Source organism: Moschus berezovskii, chromosome 19 (genome assembly GCF_049115385.1).
Source record: "Moschus berezovskii isolate FMDL1 chromosome 19, NW_MosBer_1.0, whole genome shotgun sequence".
Lineage (NCBI taxonomy): Eukaryota > Metazoa > Chordata > Mammalia > Artiodactyla > Moschidae > Moschus > Moschus berezovskii.
This window is the reverse complement of record NC_142478.1, coordinates 55328919-55349618: the sequence shown is the minus strand read 5'-3', so window position 1 is coordinate 55349618 and position 20700 is coordinate 55328919. Positions and strand designations below refer to the sequence as shown.

Sequence of the window (20700 nt, the reverse complement as noted above, 5' to 3'; positions counted from 1 at the left end):
GCTCCTCTGTCCATGGGGATTCTCCAAGCAAGAATACTGGAGTGGGTTGTCATGCCCTCCTCCAGGGGATCTTCCTTAACCAGGGACCATACCTGCTTGTCTCCTGTGTTGGCAAGCAGGTTCTTCACCCCTAGCACCACCTGGGAAGCCCAATAATGTTGTATATGGCAGCATTATTCACAACAGCCAAGAAGTCTAAGCAACCTAAGGGTCCATCACCAGATAAATGGATAGAAAAAATGTGATCTATCCATACTGTGGGATGTTAATCAGCCTTAAAAAGGAGGGAATTGTGACAACATTGATGAACCTCGGGAACATTATGTTAAGTGAAATAAACTGGTCATGAAAGAATATTTTATTCCACTTACATGAGGTACTTAAGAATAGTCAGAATCATAGAGACAGAAAGTAGAATAGTGGTTGCCAGGGGCTGGAAGGAAGGGGAATAGAGAGTAATTGTTTAATGGGAAAAGAACTCCAGTCTTGGAAGATGAAAACATTTTGGAGATTGGTTGCACAACAATGTAAATATACTTAACACTACTGAACACACTTAGAAATGATTAAGACAGTACATTTAATATTTTTAAAAATTATTTTATTTCCCTGCATCGGATCTTAGTTGTAGCGTGTGGGATATAATTCCCTGACCAAACACTGAACCTGAGCCTCCTGCCTTGGGAACACAGTTTTAGCCACCGGACCACCAGGGAAGTCCCCATCACATCCTTTTAAAGGTTCGTATTAGTGACTTATACTGTTGATACTGACCTCAATCAGCTGGCTGCGGCAGTTTTTGTCAGGTTTCTCCACTGTAAAGTTACTCCTTTTTCTCTCTTTTCCTTATTGCAGCCTTTGGACAAAAGTCACTATGCCCCACCCAGACTTAAGAAATGGGCATTTTCGCTCCACGGTATTGAGAGAGGAGTTGTCTAGAGACACAATTTGGGGTTCTGCATGGGAGATGCATGTGTTTCTTCTGCTCAGTTTATTTAAGCATTTATTTATATCAGTATAGACTCATAGATAGTTGTTTTATATCTTCGGTTCTACTTCAACACTGTTTTGTTGCTGGAATCGATCCTCTTTGGCTGTTGGGAGCTCTCCTGTGTCCCTTTGATGTCCTTATCAGTGGGTCTTTTGGTTTATTTTTAGCATTTCTTTACTTTCTGGTATTACCAGTTCCTCCACGTTCATCTTGTGTATTTCTTGTCCCAGTCCGAGAACCAGCCATTTTTCCAAGGTGTTCTGCTTCATTTTATTGGAAGATATTAAAAACGAAGATCTGGGTGCTAGGTTGTGTTCATTGCTCCTGGAGTGCAAACTTATACTTAAAACTTTACTGTGGTAAAACATACATAAAATTTACCATTTTAACTATCTCTGAGTGGACAGTGCAGTGGCATTAAGTACACTCACAATATTCTGTAACCATCACCATCCATTCCCAGAACTTTTTCATCAGCCCAAACTGAACCTTTGTATTCATAAAACAGTTCCCCTTCCTCCAACCCTCAGCCCCTGGTAACGACCATTCTACTTTCTGTCTTTATGAACTTGACTATTCTCAGTCAGTCAGTCAGTTCAGTCGCTCAGTCGTGTCTGACTCTTTGCGACCCCATGAACCGCAGCATGCCAGGCCTCCCTGTCCATCACCAACTCCCGGAGTTCACTCAAACTCATGTCCATCGAGTCGGTGATGCCATCCAGCCATTTCATTCTCTGTCGTCCCCTTCTCCTCCTGCCCTCAATCTTTCCCAGCATGAGAGTCTTTTCCAATGAGTCAGTTCTTCTCATCAGGTGGCCAAAGTATTGGAGTTTCAGCTTCAACATCAGTCTTTCCAATGAACACCCAGGACTGATCTCATTTAGGATGGACTGGTTGCATCTCCTTGCAGTCCAAGGGACGGTCACTCATATAAACGGAATCATAAAATATTTCTTCTTTTGGGTCTGGCTTATTTTACTTACCATGTCTTCCAGGTTCATCCAAGTTGCAATTATCAGAATTTCCTTCCTATTTAACAGTATTCCATTGCATGTATATAACACATACACTTTTAAATATGAAATTTTAAACTATAGATACTGCTCATTTTTTTCTAGCAGCTTGCCCTTCACCCCAAATTTAATTCTCCTTCCTCAAAATATCTTAATATGTATTCAGTTCCTGAGTTTGGATGGGAGTTCAAATAGGAAGAGTACAAAAACCACATTATCTGAATCTACACGATTCTTGAGTTTTGGATAACACACACCAGAAGTTCAACACCTAAGGAATTCTTGCTGTTGTTTAGTTGCCATGTCTGACATTTTTTGCAAACCCATGGACTACAGTCTGCTAGGTCCTCTATCCATGGGGTTTCCCAAGCAAGAATATCGGAGTGTGTCGCCATTTCCTTCTCCAAATACTGCTCATTTAAAAAAAAAAGTGTACCACTAAAAAAAAAAAAAAAGTCTTCAAGGAATTGTTACAATATTGCTTCTGCTTTGTTTTTGGCCATGAGGCATATGAAATCTTAGGTCCCTGACCAGGGACTGAAACCGCATCCCTGCACCGAAAGGTGAAGCGTTAACTACTGGACTGCCAGGGGCGTGCCCCGATCTTTTTTTTTACTCAATACATTAACATATTTTAAGAAAATGTACTATAAAGAAAGCTATAGACATTCAGGGCCTATGCTTCACTACATAATAAAGATTCAAAAAATACTAAGTAACAGTAATACATCCTTATTTGTTGGTGATTGGCTTACCTTCTAAGAATAAGACTGGAATCAAAATGAGATCAGTTGTTGGCAGATATGAGCCACTTGTAAGAACTGAGTGGCTGAAGAAATCACGAGACATTCATCAAGAAAAGCACAACTGTATTGAGACATTTCAAGTTGTACCACAAGTCGTAATCTACCCGAATATATTATTAACCTAACAAACAAAAAACCTATACTCTGAACCACACATCTATAGGTTCTATATAGATTTACTGATTGCAAGGCCCTCCCTTCCCCCTCCCACGCCCAGGTTTTAAATCTAGTCTTCTTAACTGTAAAGGCAGGGGTCCTAAAAGAACCGTTTGGGAACTTGAAAAAAAAAACAACACAAATTTTCAGAGATCCTTCAATTCATAAATCGCTCCGGACGCCAGGGAAAGGCATTTAAACCAGCTCCCAAGCGATTCTTAAAGTCTCCAAACTCACTTTCTTTTTAAAACTTAAAATTTATTTAATTGGAGGATAATCGCTTTACAATATTGTTAGAAAAACTCTGGCAAAAAATACGTACAACGTTTCCCTGCGAACCGGCACACGCCATTTTCTGAGGGGGGCAAAAACCGTAACATGAATCGAATTCTCTCAAAGTGGGTCTAAGAACTAAAACTCTCTGCGCTGAAACATCTCATCATACGGAAATTCAATGGCTCCCAGACAACTAGCTGCACTTTCGTTAGTTATTCAATTCAGCATTTTTTAATCTTCATGAAAAATTTTAGAAAAGCAGAAAGTTTACTCCCTTCGGAGACGATACGCCTTTGATGCTCAATGCCTGTGATTAAATTTCCTACAAAAAAAGGAAAGGCGGAAATAGGGCCTGTGACGAATCTGCTGCTTCAGATGTTAAGGTCCGGTCGGTCTAAGAAGAAGAATCTTCCGTCGCCACAAGCTCGGCACAGGTCTCGGCGGGAAAGGAAAACCGAGCTTTGCTGAGGTGAGAGGGAGCGGCCAGGTGGAGTAGGGCCCACCCTGGCGAGAAGGACGAGGGGAAACTGCCTGGATCGTGCGTCGCCTCGAGCGTGGGCCGCCATGTTGAAACCGGGCAAGGCGGTGGCGGGGACCCTCTTGGGGTTGTGTTACGGGAGCGGGGGCGATAGCTGGGTTAGTCTTTCCCCCTGTGCGCACCCAAATGAGGGGCTGGCGGAGGTAGCCTCCAGGGCCGGCGGCCAAGACGAACGTGCTGCAGGAGTGACTGGAAGTATAAGCTTTTCCGCCGAAACTTCCGCCTTAGCGTCCAGGTCCCCACCACGCATGCTCTGACGGCCCAGTGAGCCAGCCTTCAAGGTTTCCCACCAGGTGGGAACCGCGGGTAGTTTCGTTCTGCAGATTCAACCTGGAGAGGCGTTCGTTGTTTATTTGCTTAAGAATATATTTTACTTGCATAATAATTTGTAATTATAAAGCGCTTTCAAAGACACTGCCTTATCTCATCTTCATATAAAACGCGGTGAAGAGGCGTTTAGCAGCATTTAACAAATGATTTAAATTTTGCCCAAGAGAGCACTAGGTCTTAAACCTGGCTTTTCTGACTCCCAATCCAGAGCTTTTTCAGTTTGCACACTTCTGTTTTTAAAGGCTAATTGCCCAACCCATCTCCACCTCGCACGATTCATCTCACATCCCATTCCCGTTCATGAAGTAATGACTGAGAATTGAAAAAGCCAAAGAGAATCTACAAATTTGTAGGAAATCTTAATGTAATGTTACAACGGAGGAAATACACCTAGAAAGATAAATGAGAACCCGTGAAGTCCGCTGTTCCCTTGGTACTTAGTATTGATAGGAGCATGCAGATGAGGGAGAAGACAAAATCATCTTTTATACCTTTGTAAAAATTCTCTCCAGATTTTAATTTGAAGAATTCTTACAGCTTTGAACAGGAGCTCTGACTGTGTACCATAATGTCAGGTTCATTTGGTGGATCTTTGCAACCTTTTCCTGGGAAATGGGGACGGGTTTCCTTCTCACTTGGTTGCGGTCGCGGTCAGCCTTCAACACCCAGACCTAGCCTGCTTTTCCTTATCCCCATTTCAAGCTTTATATTTTATGATAGCCATCTAAGGAAATAGTTAAGAGCTCAAGCTCTGGAATCAAAAAAGCCCTTGGTCCTAACTCCACAGCTGGGCTACTTCTGTGATTTGGGACAAAAGATAACCTTTTTGCCTTTCACTTTCCACATGTGAAATGGCAATAGATGTACGTGTGTCCTGTTATTGTTGAGAGGTGAAGGGAGATAAGTGCTTAGCACAGTGCCTGACACCTCCTAAGTGTTCTATACAAGATAACTATAATTATTACCGTGTTTTTTTTTTTCTTCTCTGCAACCTTGTGATGGAGGTAGGAAGTAAGATTAGAATTTTAAGAATTTTAGGGCCATTTAGAGAATACTAGAGCAGAGATCAATGAAACAAGGCAACGATGGGACTTCCTGGTGGTCCATTGGTTTAAGACTGCTTCCCTTTCAGGGGGTCCATCTTCAATCTGTCCTTGGGGGAACTAAGATCTTGCATGCCAGGAGACAAAAAAAAAAGATAATATAGCCAATGAAGATCACCAGATATATTCAAAAGAGCCCTGATTTTTAAGTAACATATTTCAGCATTGGCTCTAAAGCTTCACAGAGGTGGTCACATTATTACAGGATCTGATTTATTCTGGCAGATTCACATAAGTCAGTTATCATGTGTCAGACTTAACCTTACCTACACTCTAAAAAAAAAAAAGAGAGAGAGATCTTGTATCAGAATGAATGGATGACTGTGTGCTTGCTGGACTCAAATTACCATTGCAGTCAGTACTCAACCCCTAAACCATAAATGGATTATCAGCTAGGGAACTGAGAAGAAACCCCATCATCTTTTTGAACTGAAGAGCCTGAGGCTGGGTCACTGTCATTTTGACTTTGCTACCTGTTTACTGCATTCAGATCACCATTTTCCCTTGTAGCTTTTTTTTTTAAAGTCCTTACACTGAGATATTTACAGATGAATGATGTAATATCTTGAATTAGGTTCAGAATAATCTGGGAGGGAGATGTGAGTCGGGGGCACAGATTAAATAAGATGGGTCAGGTGTGGGTCATAGTTGGAGCCGGGTGAGAAATTCATGGAGGGTTATGCCATTGTTTATGTTAGTATGTGCTTGAAATTCTTGGTAGTCAGAGGGTTTTTTTCTTTTTTAAAAAGTATTATTGGCCACTCTGCTTACAGGGAGGATCTTAGTTCCGTGACCAGGGATTGTGGACCACTTGTAAAGAGTTTCTTAAAATTCCCTTTTCCATAGAAGGTCCCAGGCTGATTTTCCTAAGATCGTTTTAAAGTTTCTGAAAGGCAGGCCTGGATTTTGATCCATATTGCTACATTAAAAGAGTTTGTACATGCCCTACTATGGATAAACTGGGTAATAAATGTATGCCTTAGACCCCGGCATGTTGTCTTCCCTGGAGGGAGGGTGGGGGAGTGGGTGAGAGCACCCAGGAGGCCCATTGCCTGGCTGTGATCCTTTCTCCCCTACTTTCTAACTGGGAGGCCTCAGTCTTTGCTTCCTTCCCTGTTGGAAGAAGGGATTTAAAATAGTATCCACTTAATGGGGTTGTTGGAAGGACTGAAGGTGGAGCTCATAGTAGGTGCTACATAAACTTGTTTGCTGTGCCCCTCCTTAGAACATGAATGATTGGATGCCCATTGCCAAGGAGTATGACCCGCTCAAAGCTGGAAGCATTGATGGCACTGATGAAGACCCGCACGATCGCGCTGTCTGGAGGGCGATGCTGGCACGATACACCCCCAACAAAGGCGTCACGGGAGACCCCCTCCTCACCCTGTTTGTGGCAAGACTAAACCTGCAGACCAAAGAGGAGAAGTTAAAGGAAGTGTTTTCCCGCTATGGGGACATCCGGCGGCTTCGGCTAGTGAGGGACTTGGTCACAGGCTTTTCGAAGGGCTATGCCTTCATCGAATACAAAGATGAGCGTTCTCTGCTCAAAGCTTACCGGGATGCTGACGGCCTGGTCATCGACCAGCATGAAATATTTGTGGACTATGAGCTGGAGAGGACTCTCAAAGGGTGGATTCCTCGGCGACTCGGAGGAGGTCTGGGTGGGAAGAAGGAATCTGGGCAGCTGAGATTTGGGGGGCGGGATCGGCCTTTTCGCAAACCCATTAACCTGCCAGTTGTGAAAAATGACCAGTTCCGAGAGGGGAAGAGGGAGAGGAGGGAGCGGTCTCGGTCCCGAGAAAGACACTGGGACTCCAGGATGAGGGACCACCATGACAGGGGCCGGGAAAAAAGGTGGCAGGAGAGAGAACCAGCCAGGGCATGGCCGGAAGGTGACTGGGAGAGAGAGAGGGACTTCAGAGATGACAGGGTCAAGGGGAGGGAGAAGAGGGACAGAAGCAAGTAGACCATCCCTCCCCCTCTGCCTTCCCAAACCCAAAGGAAAGTGCAGGGCCAGTAAGGGTGCAGGGATACCACGTTGCCTGTGTTCGGAGTCTAAGTCCAGTGGTTGAATCAAACTTACTGATGAAAACGAAAACAAAACCTTTCCAATGATAATGGGGTTGGGTAAGTTTTCTTTTGACTCTGGAACCCAGTTTCAAGCTTAACATGCTGATATTATATGAATTTTCTCCCCTTCATCTTACGTGTGTGTGTGTTAGTTGCTCAGTCATGTCCAACGGTTTGCAACCCCGTGGACTGGAGCCCACCAGGCTCCTCCGTCCATGGGATTTTCCAGGCAAGAATACCGGAGTGGGTTGCCATTTCTTCCTCCAGGGGATCGTCCCAACCCAGGGATCAGACTTGGATCTTCTGCGTTGCAGGCGGATTCTTTACCATCTGAGCCACCAGGGAAGCCCCTCTTCATCTTTCAGTTTTTTCAGTTTTTATTATTTTTAAAAATCTTTTGCCATACCCCATGGTACGTGGAATATTGGTTACCAACCAGGGAACCTGGGTCCCCTGTATTGCCAGCATGGAATCTTAATCACTGGACTACCAGGGACGTCCATGTTTTTCTTTTTGGGCTTATGGGCAGCTTGCGGGGATCTTAATTCCCTGACCAGGGATTGAACCCGGGGGCCCTCAGCAGTGAGAGTGCAGAGTTCTAACCATTGGATCTCTAAGGAATTCCCTTCATCTTACAGTTTTAAGGACCTGTTATTTGATAAGCTTAAGAAACAATTTTGTAGTCGCCATCATCTGTACAGAAAGACCTGTGTAAGGAAACATCACTCATTTAATTTGGTAGTAGAGAGCTTTGTTTTGATTTTTTTCTCCCATCTATTGGAAATGACCTTTTTGAACGTGTAGCAAAAAGAGGTGATGCCTGGAAACCATTTGCATTGATCTGTGACTCTCAGGAACCTGAATCTGGTCAGGACCAAAGTTGTATCTTTTCCATCTTTATGTCCATAGTGCAAGGGTTTTGGTTAAGTGAAATTAAAAATAGGATAGAAAAGTGAATCCAAGGAGATTGTCCAGAGACGCAGAACCAAAAGCCAGTCCTAGCAGTGTTCTGGGTCAGTAGCCAGCTTCTCTTGAACAAATATAACTCCATTCTCCAGCCAAATGCTGACTACTTTTTTTTCCCTTTCCTTTTTTGGTGGGGTGACTGGCATTTAAAATGAAAAACCAAAGTTGCAGGGCTGTGAGGCTATGGACTATGGCAATCTTCCAGTCCTTGGAAAAGAGAAAGTTCAAGAGAAGTGAGAGTGAAATGAAAGTGAAATCCACGCAAGATCAGTATCTGGTTCTGATGGACTGATTTGCCTTTTCCCTTGACCATCTGGCCTCTGGTTTGTTTAAAAGCTGGATATATTGACCTTAACTTCTACTTCTGAGGACTTTGAATAAGTGACATACTATTCCTATGGTTTTCAGGAAACTGACATTTAACATTTTTGTTTTATCCATGACTGTATCTTTGAAATTTTAGTTCTTAAAATTCAGGATGTCTCATGCAGAATAAATGCCTGATTTAGTATCAAGATTCACACATTGATTACTAGGTTTTTGCATCAGGAGTATGAATCTCTTTGTTACATTGGGGACCTACAATATCTTAAAATTACTGTTAGCTGTTAGAACCATTTTAGAAAAATATACTCTTTCTCAATTTCCAGTGCAATAATTTACAATCTCCCAAATCTCAACCATCTTGCAGGAACACCTTTCTGATCTCACCCACATTTCATTTAAAACATCTGTTATGGGCTAGAGTTAGAGTTAGCAGGTGTATTAGGTAAACGAGAGATCCCCATCCAGAAACATGAGTTGTGAGATGGCTTCAGAAGTAACACAGCCAGTGGCTGTGTTTTGTTTAGTTCTAATTTTTATCTTTTGACCGTGCCACACAGCATGTGGGATCTTAGTTCCCCAGCTAGGTATCGAACTTTCACCCCCTGCATTGGAAGCATGGAGTCTTAAGCACTGGATCACCAGGGAAGTCTCCAGTGGCAGTGTTTACATAGTCTAAGCCAGCATTTATCAACCCTGAGTACCAGAACATGAGTGGGTGAAAAAAAATATACACACTCAGACCCTTCCTCTGGACATTTGGGTTTAGTCTTGTTATCAGCCCTGATAAAAAAAAAAAAAAAAAAGTAGGACTACCTCTCTTTCCCCCCCTGCCCCATCCTGGCAGGGACTGTAGCCATCTACATGGCAAAGGTCGACTCCCTCTGACCCAGCAGTTCTGCTTCTAGTTCATTCTGCAGGCCGACACACAAGTATGAAAGTGTGCAGTGCTGTTTTAGGAAAACTGGAAGCCACCTGTCCACCCGTGGGCCTGGACAAACATGAACAAATTACACTCTGTATGGTTGACCAGGGTTCCTCAGTACTGGCATCATTGACATTTGGGGCTGGAATATTCTTTGGTATCGGGTGCTGGGCTATGCATTGCAGGATATTTAGCAACATCCCTGGGGCCTACCCAAGATGGATGACAGCACCCGCCCCCGCCCCCCACCAAGTTGTGACAACCAAAAATGTCTCCAGAGAGTGCCAAATATCTCTGGGGGCCAAAATCACCCTTGGTTGAAACTCAATGTCTTATACTGCTGCGGAGTTACATCCGGGGTATTCTAAGGAATGAAAGGTACAGAAGAATGTGCGTATCATATGCTGCCATTTATGTAAAAAGAACAGAAACATATCTGTTTTTTACATGACTGCATTACTTTGTCAACAAAGGTCTGCCTAGTCAAGGCTATGGTTTTTCCAGTGGTCATGTATGGATGTGAGAGTTGGACTATAAAGAAAGCTGAGTGCCAAAGAACTGATGCTTTTGAACTGTGATGTAGGAGAAGACTCTTGAGAGTCCCTTGGACAGCAAGGAGAGCCAACCAGTCCATCCTAAAGGAGATTGGTCCTGGGTATTCATTGGAAGGACTGATGTTGAAGCTGAAACTCCAGTACTTTGGCCACCTGATGCGAAGAGCTGACTCACTGGGAAAGACCCTGATGCTGGGAAAGAGTGAGGGCAGGAGGAGAAGGGGATGACAGAGGATGAGATGGTTGAATGGCATCACCGACTCAATGGACATGGGTTTGGGTGGACTCTGGGAGTTGGTGATGGAGTGCTGGAAGGCCTGGCCTAGCATGCTGTAGTCCATGGGGTTGCAAAGAGTCGGACATGACTGAGCAACTGAACCGAAGTATGTTTATAAATTATTTCAGGAAAGACACCCAGGAAACTACCAACACTGGTTACCCCTGGGAAGGGCAATCAAACTTGATGGGGGGAATTTGATGGGGGATCAGTTTTTTTGTTGAGTTGCTCAGCCGTGTCTGACTCTTTGCGACCCCCTGGACTGTAGCCCGCTGGGCTCCTCTGTCCATGGGATTTCCCAGGCAAGACTGCTGGAGTGGACTGCCATTTCCTCCTCCAGGGGATCTTCCTGACCCAGGGATCAAACCCGCGTCTCCTGCATTGGCAGGCTTTTATACTTTCTGAGAATAAACTCCAGTATTTCTAATGGCAGTCAGGTTGGAGAACCACTACTCTAAACCAACATTATCCTGTCTGAATGTTTTTCTTAGTGATCTGTAAACACAGTTCTTGTAGATTCTGTAAACCAACCTGATGATTTCTTAGCACAACACAGTAAAACATGCAGAAAGCAGCCCAGTCAGATGTCCTTGAGTGCTCTGTTGGGAAAAGGTATCTCTTTCAAGCCTTGCACCCTAGGTGCCCCGTTGGGTGGAGAAAATGCATTATTTGGGCAAACCCCCAACTTGCCAGTTGCAGACAGGGCATCCAGCTGTCGACCACAGCCCCAAAAGTCAGTCAGACATCAGTGGTCCCCAAGCCATCTTTTCACCCAGCACCCTCTCTTTGCCAAGTCTACCCCACCCACCATCCAGCATCCCCTAGGGCTCCACACCCCACTCTCAATCCACTTTGGGATCTTTATCTTCTTCCCAGGGGACTAAGTATTTGACACAGTAAATGCTGAAAAGAAACAAGATGCTAATAAAAAAGAACACACACAAGAACCATTGCAGTGTCTCATCCTTAGCAACTTTGTTTGGTTAGTACTGCATAACTCACAGCAGATTCCAAGGCACTGGCCTTGAACATTGCTACATGCTCTAGGCATTATCAGTAACAAGGTGCAATAGAGAACCACAGGCTCTTGCAAACTTGTCTCCAGTTTCTGGGTGGGAGGACTGCCGTCCTTGTTTTCTGTTGCTTTGTGTCTGAGCAGGGCCACTGTGTCCTGTGGCTTCGGAGGCCCTCCCTGTCTAGTTGATGCATCCTATATATTCTGCTACCACCATGACAATATCATGAACGCAACTAATGAAAACCTACCACTTCCCTGCCTCCCATGTCAGTATGACAGAGGTGATCATAAAATCTCTACACAAAGAATTTCATACAAAGCGAGTCAAACAGCAATTAGAGCGGCAGGTGATGTATCTGGCGAAGCGCGTGTTACTGAAGTTAATGCAAAAGTCGGCCTCCACTCGTGGTCTTATTAAATATATATCTTAAGGGATCGGAGTCATTAGAAACGGTGGTAGCCCTGGTATAAATAAACGTCTCTTTAGAGTTTGGCATCAGTTTTTCAACGTGCTCCCTCGAAGCAGACAGTCTGTTGGAGGGATCAGTTTTGAGGGTGTGATAGCCGAGGTGGCCGTGCTCCATGGCAGCCCCTGGTGGTGGGGGTTCCGGTCCGAGGACAGAGGTGGCTCACGGTCACAGGTGCTGCAGGGCCTCCTGCCCTTGCTCTGTGTAACCGTCGTCGCGGTGGCAGTTGGCCCACTGGCCAAAGGTCTCATGGATGCGCACGTTTCTCTGCGTGTTGGCCAGACGCTTCTTATCTCGGGAGAAGAAGCTAAACCTTTGGGAAGGGAAAGACGGAAATGAGAGGCTGCCCTTGGCTGTGCACGTCACAGGTTTTGCAATTGCCAGGTATGTACAGCAGCAAACATGAGGGGAGCGAATCAACTCAAGGTGTGAAAGAAAAGGTTGGGGGTGCGGGTCAGAGTTATTCTGGAAAGCAGCGGAGGGTTGATTCTGCATGTGACTGTCACGGCACCTTGGAGGTGACACAGTGTGAGCAGGGCATGCATGTAGGTGATGTGTGATGTACCTCCCCGCTTAAGCACTGCAGGGGATTTCTTCCCCTTACCAGTGGAGATAAAAAGGTACTGGAAACATACGTCATGGGTTTCTTTACCTTGATGATGCAGAGAAAGGAATACTCAGAAGCCATAGGAGATGTAAGATGATTCAGATATAAAGAGATGAATGTTTTAAAGTAACTATGTATTTATGTGATGTGAATTGGGAAGCTAGAAAAGTAGCACCTCAAAGGCCAAATTTCATGGATATTTCTACTTCTTAGAATGAGCTGTAAGTAGGTAGTTAAGAAAAGAGATTAAAATACATATTAAGAAATATATATTAAGTAATAGTACACGTGTACTGATTGATTAGATAAACACTGTGAATACAGACTGAAAGAAATTTGGGAAACATCAATTTTGACAAGAAGTGATTTAATGGTGAGAGCCTTTAGAAGTTGCAACAGTTACTATCTACATGGCTACAGTAGACCATGAAATCTTTGTCAAATAGCTGTGACTGTTGATCATTTCTCAATTAAAGCGAACCATCAGATGCCTGAATGATAAAAGTGGAAATCTCAGGCAAAAAGCTGACAAAGTGGCCCACTTGAAACAAAGTTAGCTTAAACTCCACCTCAACAGAGTCGAGGACCCAGGGCAGTCAACCCGAGTTGGCCCACATTGAGTATTTCCGATAAGTCCTTTCTAAGCTGCCAACTGTCCTCCTGTTCTCCCAGCTTCTAATTAAAGATGATTTCTATTCTTACTAAGTTCCTCTACTCTTGAATTTTGGTTTTTGAACTTGGTCAGAGTTATAGTAATTCAGTTATGTTTTCTGAGAGCAAGAATAGGAAGGAACCCCTGAGAAAGCAAAGCTTCAGATCAACTATTTTTAGTTTCCTCTGTCCGTTTACCTATTAGGTTTTGTTGTTTGTTTGTTTTGTTTCTGTTTTTTAGTGTTGTGGCCTATGGAGTTCAGTTTTAATCACATTTGGGTGAAAATGATTTTCCTACTCTGTGGTTACTGGATCCTACAATTACTTTCTACCAGGAATGAAGTAGTCTTTCATTGTAAAGCTGGGGCAAGCCAAGTCTGCCTGGAGAAAGTCTCTCTACCAGCTAAAGTCTCTCTCTCTTTTTTAATGTCTTCTTGGACTGTTTTTGTTTGTTTGTTTTTAAACTTTTTACTTTGTACTGGGGTATAGCTGATTAACAATGTTGTGATAGTTTCAAGTGAACAGCGAAGGGACTCAGGCATACATATACATGTATATGTAAAGCCCCTTTTTCTTCCTGCAACCAATATATGTACTGGCAAATGAAGGAATGACTCTCATTCTGGGTTATTTGAGAGCTCTTTCCGTAATGTAATTGAAGCAATTAAGCTGGCCAGAAATATAGCAGCATTCATCACTGATACGTATCATGTCTGCCTGATTCAAGCAGGAAAGCCACTTGCCACTTCCTGTCCAAGGGGACACAGAAAGACTCAAGACACAAGTCCCCTCTTCTGCTTTTCCTGTTAACAAGCTCAAACGGCTTGCTGACGATGGCTTGGCAAAACAAAGCAGTTTAGAAAGCCAGGGTGTGAACATCGAAAAACACAGCGTTAGTGTCACTCAGGGGGATGGGTCATGGTGGGTGTGGCTTACTGACCCGTCATTTAAAGGACCTTCTTTACTGGATCATGGACAAGGTGGTTTTAGAATGGAAACAGAAAAGACAAAGAGAATTATCGGTGACAGAGCCCAGAATTCCGAGGCTTCACTCGTGCAGATAGAGCGTTCATGAGTGGCACATCTGAAATCACACTCAACACCCACTTCAAATGGGAACACGCAGGGGGATGGCCATGCAGCTAAAGGGGCCAGAGGAGACAGGCCAGCCCCAGCGGTAGCCGCAGCAGACATTGCAAAGGCACAGCTCAAAAGGAAACCAGAAAAAATCCAGTGCCTACGAGGGACACAAGTCTTCGGACAGGCTGCAGGGTGGGGTCATCTATTATCAGTCCGGCTGCTACCATGGGCATTATGGCTGTAAAGATCCTGGTTAGAAAGTACAGATAGACACAGAGAAGATAAAAACAGGGGAGGTTGGGACTTCCCTGGTGGTCCAGCAAATGAGACTTCGCGATCCCAATGCAAGGGGCCCCGGGTTCGACCCCTGGTCAGGAAACTAGATCCCACATGCTGCAACTAAGAGTTTGCATGCCTCCACTAAAGACCCTGCATGCTGCAACAAAGACTCGGTGGAGCCAAATTAAAACAAAAAGGCGGGGGAGGGGGGGCGAGGTGTGAAAAAGAAACACACTCCACAGACAGGTCAGCTGAAGGGTTTACTTATTACATGGAACTATGCTGCCCACCTATCCTCCCCCCGCCCGTCTCCATTCATATTTTGAAAAGTCCTAACCCTTGTAGCTCAGAATGTGACCTTATTTAGAAACAGAACCCTTGCAGATATAACTAGTTTTGGTGAGGTCATACCCGAGTAGGGTGGCTCCAGTCCAATACAACTCGTGTCCTTATAAAGGGGGACATGTGGACACAGACACGCATGCAGGAAGAAGGCCACGTGAAGATGGAGACAAAGTTTGGGGTGATGCTTCTATGAGTGAACAAAGGGCAAGGATGGCCAGCAAACCACCAGAAGCTAGGAGAAGACAATCCCTCACGACCCTTTGAAGGAACGGACCCTGCTGAACACCCTCATCTTGGACGTCTAGCTTCCAGAACTGTGAGACAATACATCTCTGTTGTTTAAGCCAGCTTGGTTTGTGGTACAGCAACCCTAGCAAATGAATAGCGTGTGACAACCACCTAGGGAAGACAGGCTGGCCTCAAGGGCTGAAAACACAAGCCTGGGTGTGAAGAATGGTAGATCAAAACCTGCTGTGGGATTCAGTGGTGACATCTGTGGGTACCTTCCAGCCCGTCTCCCCCAACTGCCACAAGCTGCAGGCTTGGTACCCTGAAGGCAGCCAGGGGAGACGCAGGAGAGAAGATGAGGCAACCGGAATGGGTCGGGCAGGAGACAGGCTGCCCAATCGCTCCCCTGGATAAGCCAGAGCCTACTCAGCAAGCTCTGGGAGACAGTGGGTGACAGGAAAGTCTGGCATGCTCCATGGGGTTGCAAAGAGTTGGACAACTTAGCCACTGAACAACAAACAACAACAGTGAATGCTCATCGGTTCCTTGTCTAGGCAAGGAAAATGAAAAAACTCTAACCACGTCTCCAGAACTTATTTTGAACAGCTTGGTTTTGTTTTTGTTTGTTTTTTTAAAGAGGTTGGCTGGGGAAAAGCTATAATAATATGATGATCTCAAATGAGGTTTGAGAATTCTCTATGTCTGGATCACCTTTCATGCAACTCCCCAAAGTAGCTGGGAGCTGGCATCTCAGCAGAACCATCTGAACAGCTTCTCATGGTGACAGTGAGGGGCTTCCTACTGAATGGGCCCAGTCCGCAGAGGCCAGGCTAGTGGGCACCATTAGCTTCTCAGCCATAAGGCTCTTCATTCACCTTTATGCTCTCTCTAGCATAACAGGGAGCCCCCAAATACACAGTCGTTTGGGGGACGGCTCCAGATATGTGGGCTGGGTATTTTTCCTGGATACATGTTTGCCTGCTGGGAAATGCTGGACATCATTTGGGGTCCAATCAGGGGCCAGACTGATGCACTAGGGCCTTGGGACACCTGGCGGGGAGGCAGGAGGGCGTTCTGGTTGAGCTACTCTCTGTGGGTCTCGCTGGGATCCCTGACATGGACGGCCCCCCTCCCCTCCCCATTCCAGGTGCCTCCCTGCAGAAGCCACCTCCTTCAGAGGGACAGCCACTGCCATGAAAAAAGACTGGCTTGTTTTGGTCAACAGTTATATCCTGGATACAGTGTAGCTGGTTTCAAGCTCCCACCGGTCCCCGCCACCAGCCCACCCTGCGACAATTATTTCTGGAAGACTCAAAGCAAATGAGGTTCTAACAGTGGCATTTCAGGCAGTGCAATGGGCGGCTGTGAAGTTATTTCTGGGCTGCAGTGAGCAGGGTGGCAGGTAGGAGGACAGGGAGAGATTGCACCGTTCTCACTACCGTTGGATACTCAGGTGACCGCCTACTCCAAGACCAGCTTTTCTGGTGCGTGAGGCCAGATGTTCCGATCGCAGCTTCCCCGGCTGAGCCTCTGTGCCCTCTGCCAGCTGCCTGCCTCCCTGGTCAGCCCGCTACCTCCGCTCAGCAGCCCTGTGTGTGCCTGTCAGCCCGTGATGGAGAGCTGCGAGTGACACAAAGGGGGCGCTGGTGCCTGGCGTCCACTGGGGACGAGGGTGGAGCCACTCAGGCGCTTCCTCGTGACCTTCCCAGGCAGTGCCAGCCCAGACTCTCTGGCCAGCAGCTGCTCAATCACAAGCTATTCTTGGAACGTCCTCTGGGCACGCTGTTTGGACAGGCGGCTGGAGTTTCTGGTTCCCTCGACCAGTTCAGCCCAGAAATGTAGACTCTGGAGTCTCTGGCTGGTGGTGCATTTGAAAGATAAGGGAACTGGGCAGTCAGCCCACAGCTGGTGACTTGGGAAGTGGGGAAGGTAAAGAAAAGGAGGGGCAGGGAGGCCGAATGAGGTGGTTGGGGCAAGCACAGGGCTGGGTGGCAAAAAAATGCATGGGTTCCAATCCATCCCAACTTTGATCCTTCCCAGCAAGTGATCGCAGTGAAGTCAATGGGCTTCTCTGGGCCTCAGTTTCCTCATCTGAGAAATGGGGCTAAACATCCCAGCTCTGAATCTCCCAACAGGGCAGAACCTCCAAGGTATTAAATAGTTACTGCTTACTCATTGGTGGGTGGGGAAAGTGGTGGTGGGCAGGAAGCTGAGCTGGGGAAGAGCTATGAGCTGCACCAGAAAGGCTGTGTCAGAACTTCCCGACACACTGGACACTGTGGTCCAGTGGCTGGGACTCTACGCTCCCAATGTGGAGGGGCCCGGGTTCCATCCCTAAGTCAGGCAACTAGATCTCAAGAGCCGCACCTAAGACGTGGAGCAGCCAAGTAAATTTTTCAAAAAAAAACCTGTATGACTAACATTCCACAAAAGCCAGGACAAAGGAACCAGACAGGCCCAGATGGGTGCCTGAGAGTGAAGGATGGAGAGGAAGACAGGCATGGAACCATCTTAAGAATGGCCACTCCCTTCCCTGGTCCCCAGGAAAGATCCATTTCTGCCCCAGGCTCTGAGCTCGTGATCACCCTGATGCAGCTTCTGGTCAGCGGCCGAGGCGGACAAAGGCGACCGCTGTCCTATCTGGGCTGGTCAAAAGCCTTTTGTGCTGGTTTGATCTCCCACTTATCCCCTGGAAGACTGGGGCAGCCATGGGACTAGCCATCTGCATCCCGTGGAAGAGAGATTCTGAATTCTCTCTCCCTCTCTGTCTATCTCTGGCTCCCAGATTCCAGCTGCTTCTCCAGCTGGGCTCAGAACCCCCAGTCTTGCTGAGCAACCAGGGGCCAAACTAAAGGGGAGATGGGGTTTGAGAACAGAGTCCTTTCCGGAACAATCTGGAAAAAAGAAGACCAGACACCACAGCCAACTCAAGTGTGGGTAGAAGAACTAGTAGAAAAAAAAGAGTATTGGCTAATTCTGATACCTTTCCTCTGGATTTTACCTAGTTTGAGATTTGCAAAGACCAACACTTAATTACCTGTTTTAGAGAAAGGGGGCTGGAGTGGAAAACTAGAAGGTCAGAACAACACTGCTTCAGAAGGAAGCCTTAGAATTATATGTGACTTGGAATTACAGTGCTGGAGATGCTGTAAATGCAGTACTGGTGGAGCAGAGATGATGGAAAGGTCTGACTGTTAAAGGGAAGGAACTTTTGAGGGAAGAAGATGCTGCTCTCTTGGTCTTATCCTTCCCTTAGCCAAGGGAGGGACTGTGTGAGCTCATAAACATTTTCTCTAGTTCCCCAGGATTTAAGCCAAAGCATGTATGATCACTTCTGCTTGTCCTAGGGCTTCCTTGATAGCTGAGACAGTAAAGAATCTGCCTGCAATGCAGGAGACCCGGGTTTGATCCCTGGGTTTGGAAGATCCCCTGGAGAAGGAAATAGCTACCCACTCCAGTATTCTTGCCTGGAGAATTCCATGGACAGAGGAACCTGGCAGGCTACAGTCCATGGGGTTGCAATGAGTTGGACATGACAGAGCGAGTAACACTTTCACTTTTCAATTTCTGCTCATCCTTACATGCAAGTGGGGCTGGAGGACAGATCAGGGTCTCAGCGAAAGGAATCCCACTTCTTACCAAGCACTGGATGGGAAATCTTAACCAAGGATACTGAGTACATCAGAGAATCAAGACCAAAGGGCTCCTTCTCCCCGAAGATGAGGTTACAGTGAACGCTGGTTACTTCTGTCTGCTCAGCAAACTGATCTTGCTTGGGGTCTTGTTAGGGTCCGGAGTCGCCCTTCCCTCAAAGGAACAGAGGACACTCACGATAATGCAAGTGTCTGCCCCACGCAGCGGGTTTCAACAAGGACCCCAGCTAGCTGGAAATAAACCTCGCTGTGTGTCTTGCACTATCGTGAGTGTCCTCTGTTCCTTTGAGGGAAGGGCGACTCCGGACCCTAACATGTGGGGGCTCGTCCGGGATCCCAAGACCCCTCCTCAAAGAGACAGACAACCTCCGATACCGAGGTTTGCACATAAGCCACGGCAGGAGGTTTGGCCACCTCCTAGAGGGGAGGACTGAAACAGGTCTCTGCCCGGTCCCAATTGAGAATTCTCATGGAAGGGAAGGAGCGGGTTACGACCCTGGAGGCTCCATTACTGGAAGTCGTGGGAAATGTCCCCGACGAAGGGATGCCTGAACGACGTCCACAGTGGACGCTGTTTGGAACCCTAGGTAAGGGTCCTGAGTGTTGTGTGAATGAGACGGCGCCTGTGAATGTGGTGTGGCGGACTGGCCAGTGGGTGTTGAAAAGCTCGGTTCGAATTTGTGTATTCGCTGGAATTGTATCCCGGACGAGCCCCCAAATGTTAGAGTCCGGAGTCGCCCTTCCCTCAAAGGAACAGAGGACACTCACGATAATGCAAGACACACAGCGAGGTTTATTTCCAGCTAGCTGGGGTCCTTGTTGAAACCCGCTGCGTGGGGCAGACACTTGGACCCCAGCTAGCTGGAAATAAACCTCGCTGTGTGTCTTGCATTATCCTGAGTGTCCTCTGTTCCTTTGAGGGAAGGGCGACTCCGGACTCTAACAGTCTGTCCCTCCCTTAACTTCAGTCCGTGGGAACTGGATGCAGTTAAAGCTACTCCAAGCTTCAGCTGTGAGAATGAGACCAGACCAGACCTATGGATGCACTGCCCTGTGATTGGCTTAGGGGTGGTCATGTGACCTGGTCAGAGCCAACGAGACTCAATTCTGTGACCCTGTGGGAGATTCTCTTTTCCCACTGAAGTTTCATAACAGAAAGCAGAAGCCTGAGCTGATGGCGGCTGTACTGCCACCCAAGAATACACCACAAAGAAAGGAAAACTGGGACAGAGGCAGAGGGAATGAGACAGATCCCTGATGACAATGCCTGGATCCAGCTGAGTCTAAAGCCAAGATGACCTGAAAATTGTTAGCTGCTTGACCAGCAGCTTATCTTAAGTTACTTAGAGGTGCGTTTCAAGTGCCAACTGAAGATTACAAACTGATACATGGCCGACATGGTGTTGAGATCCAGAGGAGGCCTATCAATGAATAGTTACAAGCTTCACCCCCAGGAAATATTTTTCCCTAAGCAGAACTGGGGACCACGTCCCCTCCCAAATCCAGCAGATGGAGGGCCAAGCAAACAACGTGTGAAGCTGGCCAAGAGCAGCTTGGAAGAAAACCACATCTTTAACTCCACACTCTGGAGGGAGACCAGCCTTTCCCAGCATTTGAACAAGTCATCCCTTTCTAAGGGCAAAACAAAAACAAAAAACAACCCAGGGACTTCCCTGGTCCAGTAACCACTGGACTTCTAACATAGCGGGTACAGGTTCGATCCCTGGTTGGGGAGCTAGGATCCCACATGGCTCAAGGCCAAGAAACCAAAACATAAAACAGAAGCAGTATTGTAACAAATTCAATAAAGGCTTTAAAAATAGTCCACATGAAAAAAAAAATCTTAAAAAAAAAAAAAAAACCACTTCCAATGCAGGAGGTGTGGGCTCAATCCTTGGTCAGGGAACTAAGATCCCATACGCTGCCCAGCTCAATCAAAAACCAAAACCAAATAAAACCAAACAAAAACTAAAAGCAGAAGGTCCAGCAGTTACATACACTTTGCGTTCCCTTCCCATCCCCCAATGCTGAGGCTTAAGTCAG

At 46.3% G+C, this 20700-nt stretch overlaps 2 protein-coding genes across 5 annotated transcripts in view; one reads left to right on the top strand and one right to left on the bottom strand.

Moving 5' to 3' along the window:
- Positions 1-3582: 3582 nt before the first annotated feature.
- On the top strand, positions 3583-8766 carry SNRNP35 (small nuclear ribonucleoprotein U11/U12 subunit 35). The gene is made up of 2 exons (XM_055404473.2): positions 3583-3711; positions 6439-8766. Exon 2 carries the CDS (start codon positions 6442-6444, stop codon positions 7177-7179), a length of 738 nt encoding a protein of 245 aa, XP_055260448.1. The 5' UTR covers positions 3583-3711; positions 6439-6441; the 3' UTR covers positions 7180-8766.
- A 2513-nt stretch (positions 8767-11279) lies between these two features.
- Positions 11280-20700, bottom strand: part of RILPL1 (Rab interacting lysosomal protein like 1) — a 43041-nt gene continuing 33620 nt past the window's right edge. Inside the window, exons 7-9 of one of the 4 annotated variants that reach the window (XM_055404472.2) lie at positions 14314-14401; positions 14013-14036; positions 12021-12127 (exon numbers count right to left, since the gene is read on the bottom strand). In XM_055404472.2, coding sequence (XP_055260447.1) covers positions 14034-14036; positions 14314-14401 — 91 coding nt within the window. In that variant the 3' untranslated portion in view covers positions 12021-12127; positions 14013-14033. Of the gene's footprint in view, positions 12128-14012; positions 14037-14313; positions 14402-20700 lie in introns of all 4 variants that reach the window. The other 3 variants (XM_055404468.2, XM_055404471.2, XM_055404470.2) reach the window with 3 other exon arrangements.

Bases quoted from the DNA above. Each gene is read 5' to 3' on its own strand.
- SNRNP35 (XM_055404473.2), top strand. From the start codon at position 6,442: ATGAATGATTGGATGCCCATTGCCAAGGAGTATGACCCGCTCAAAGCT.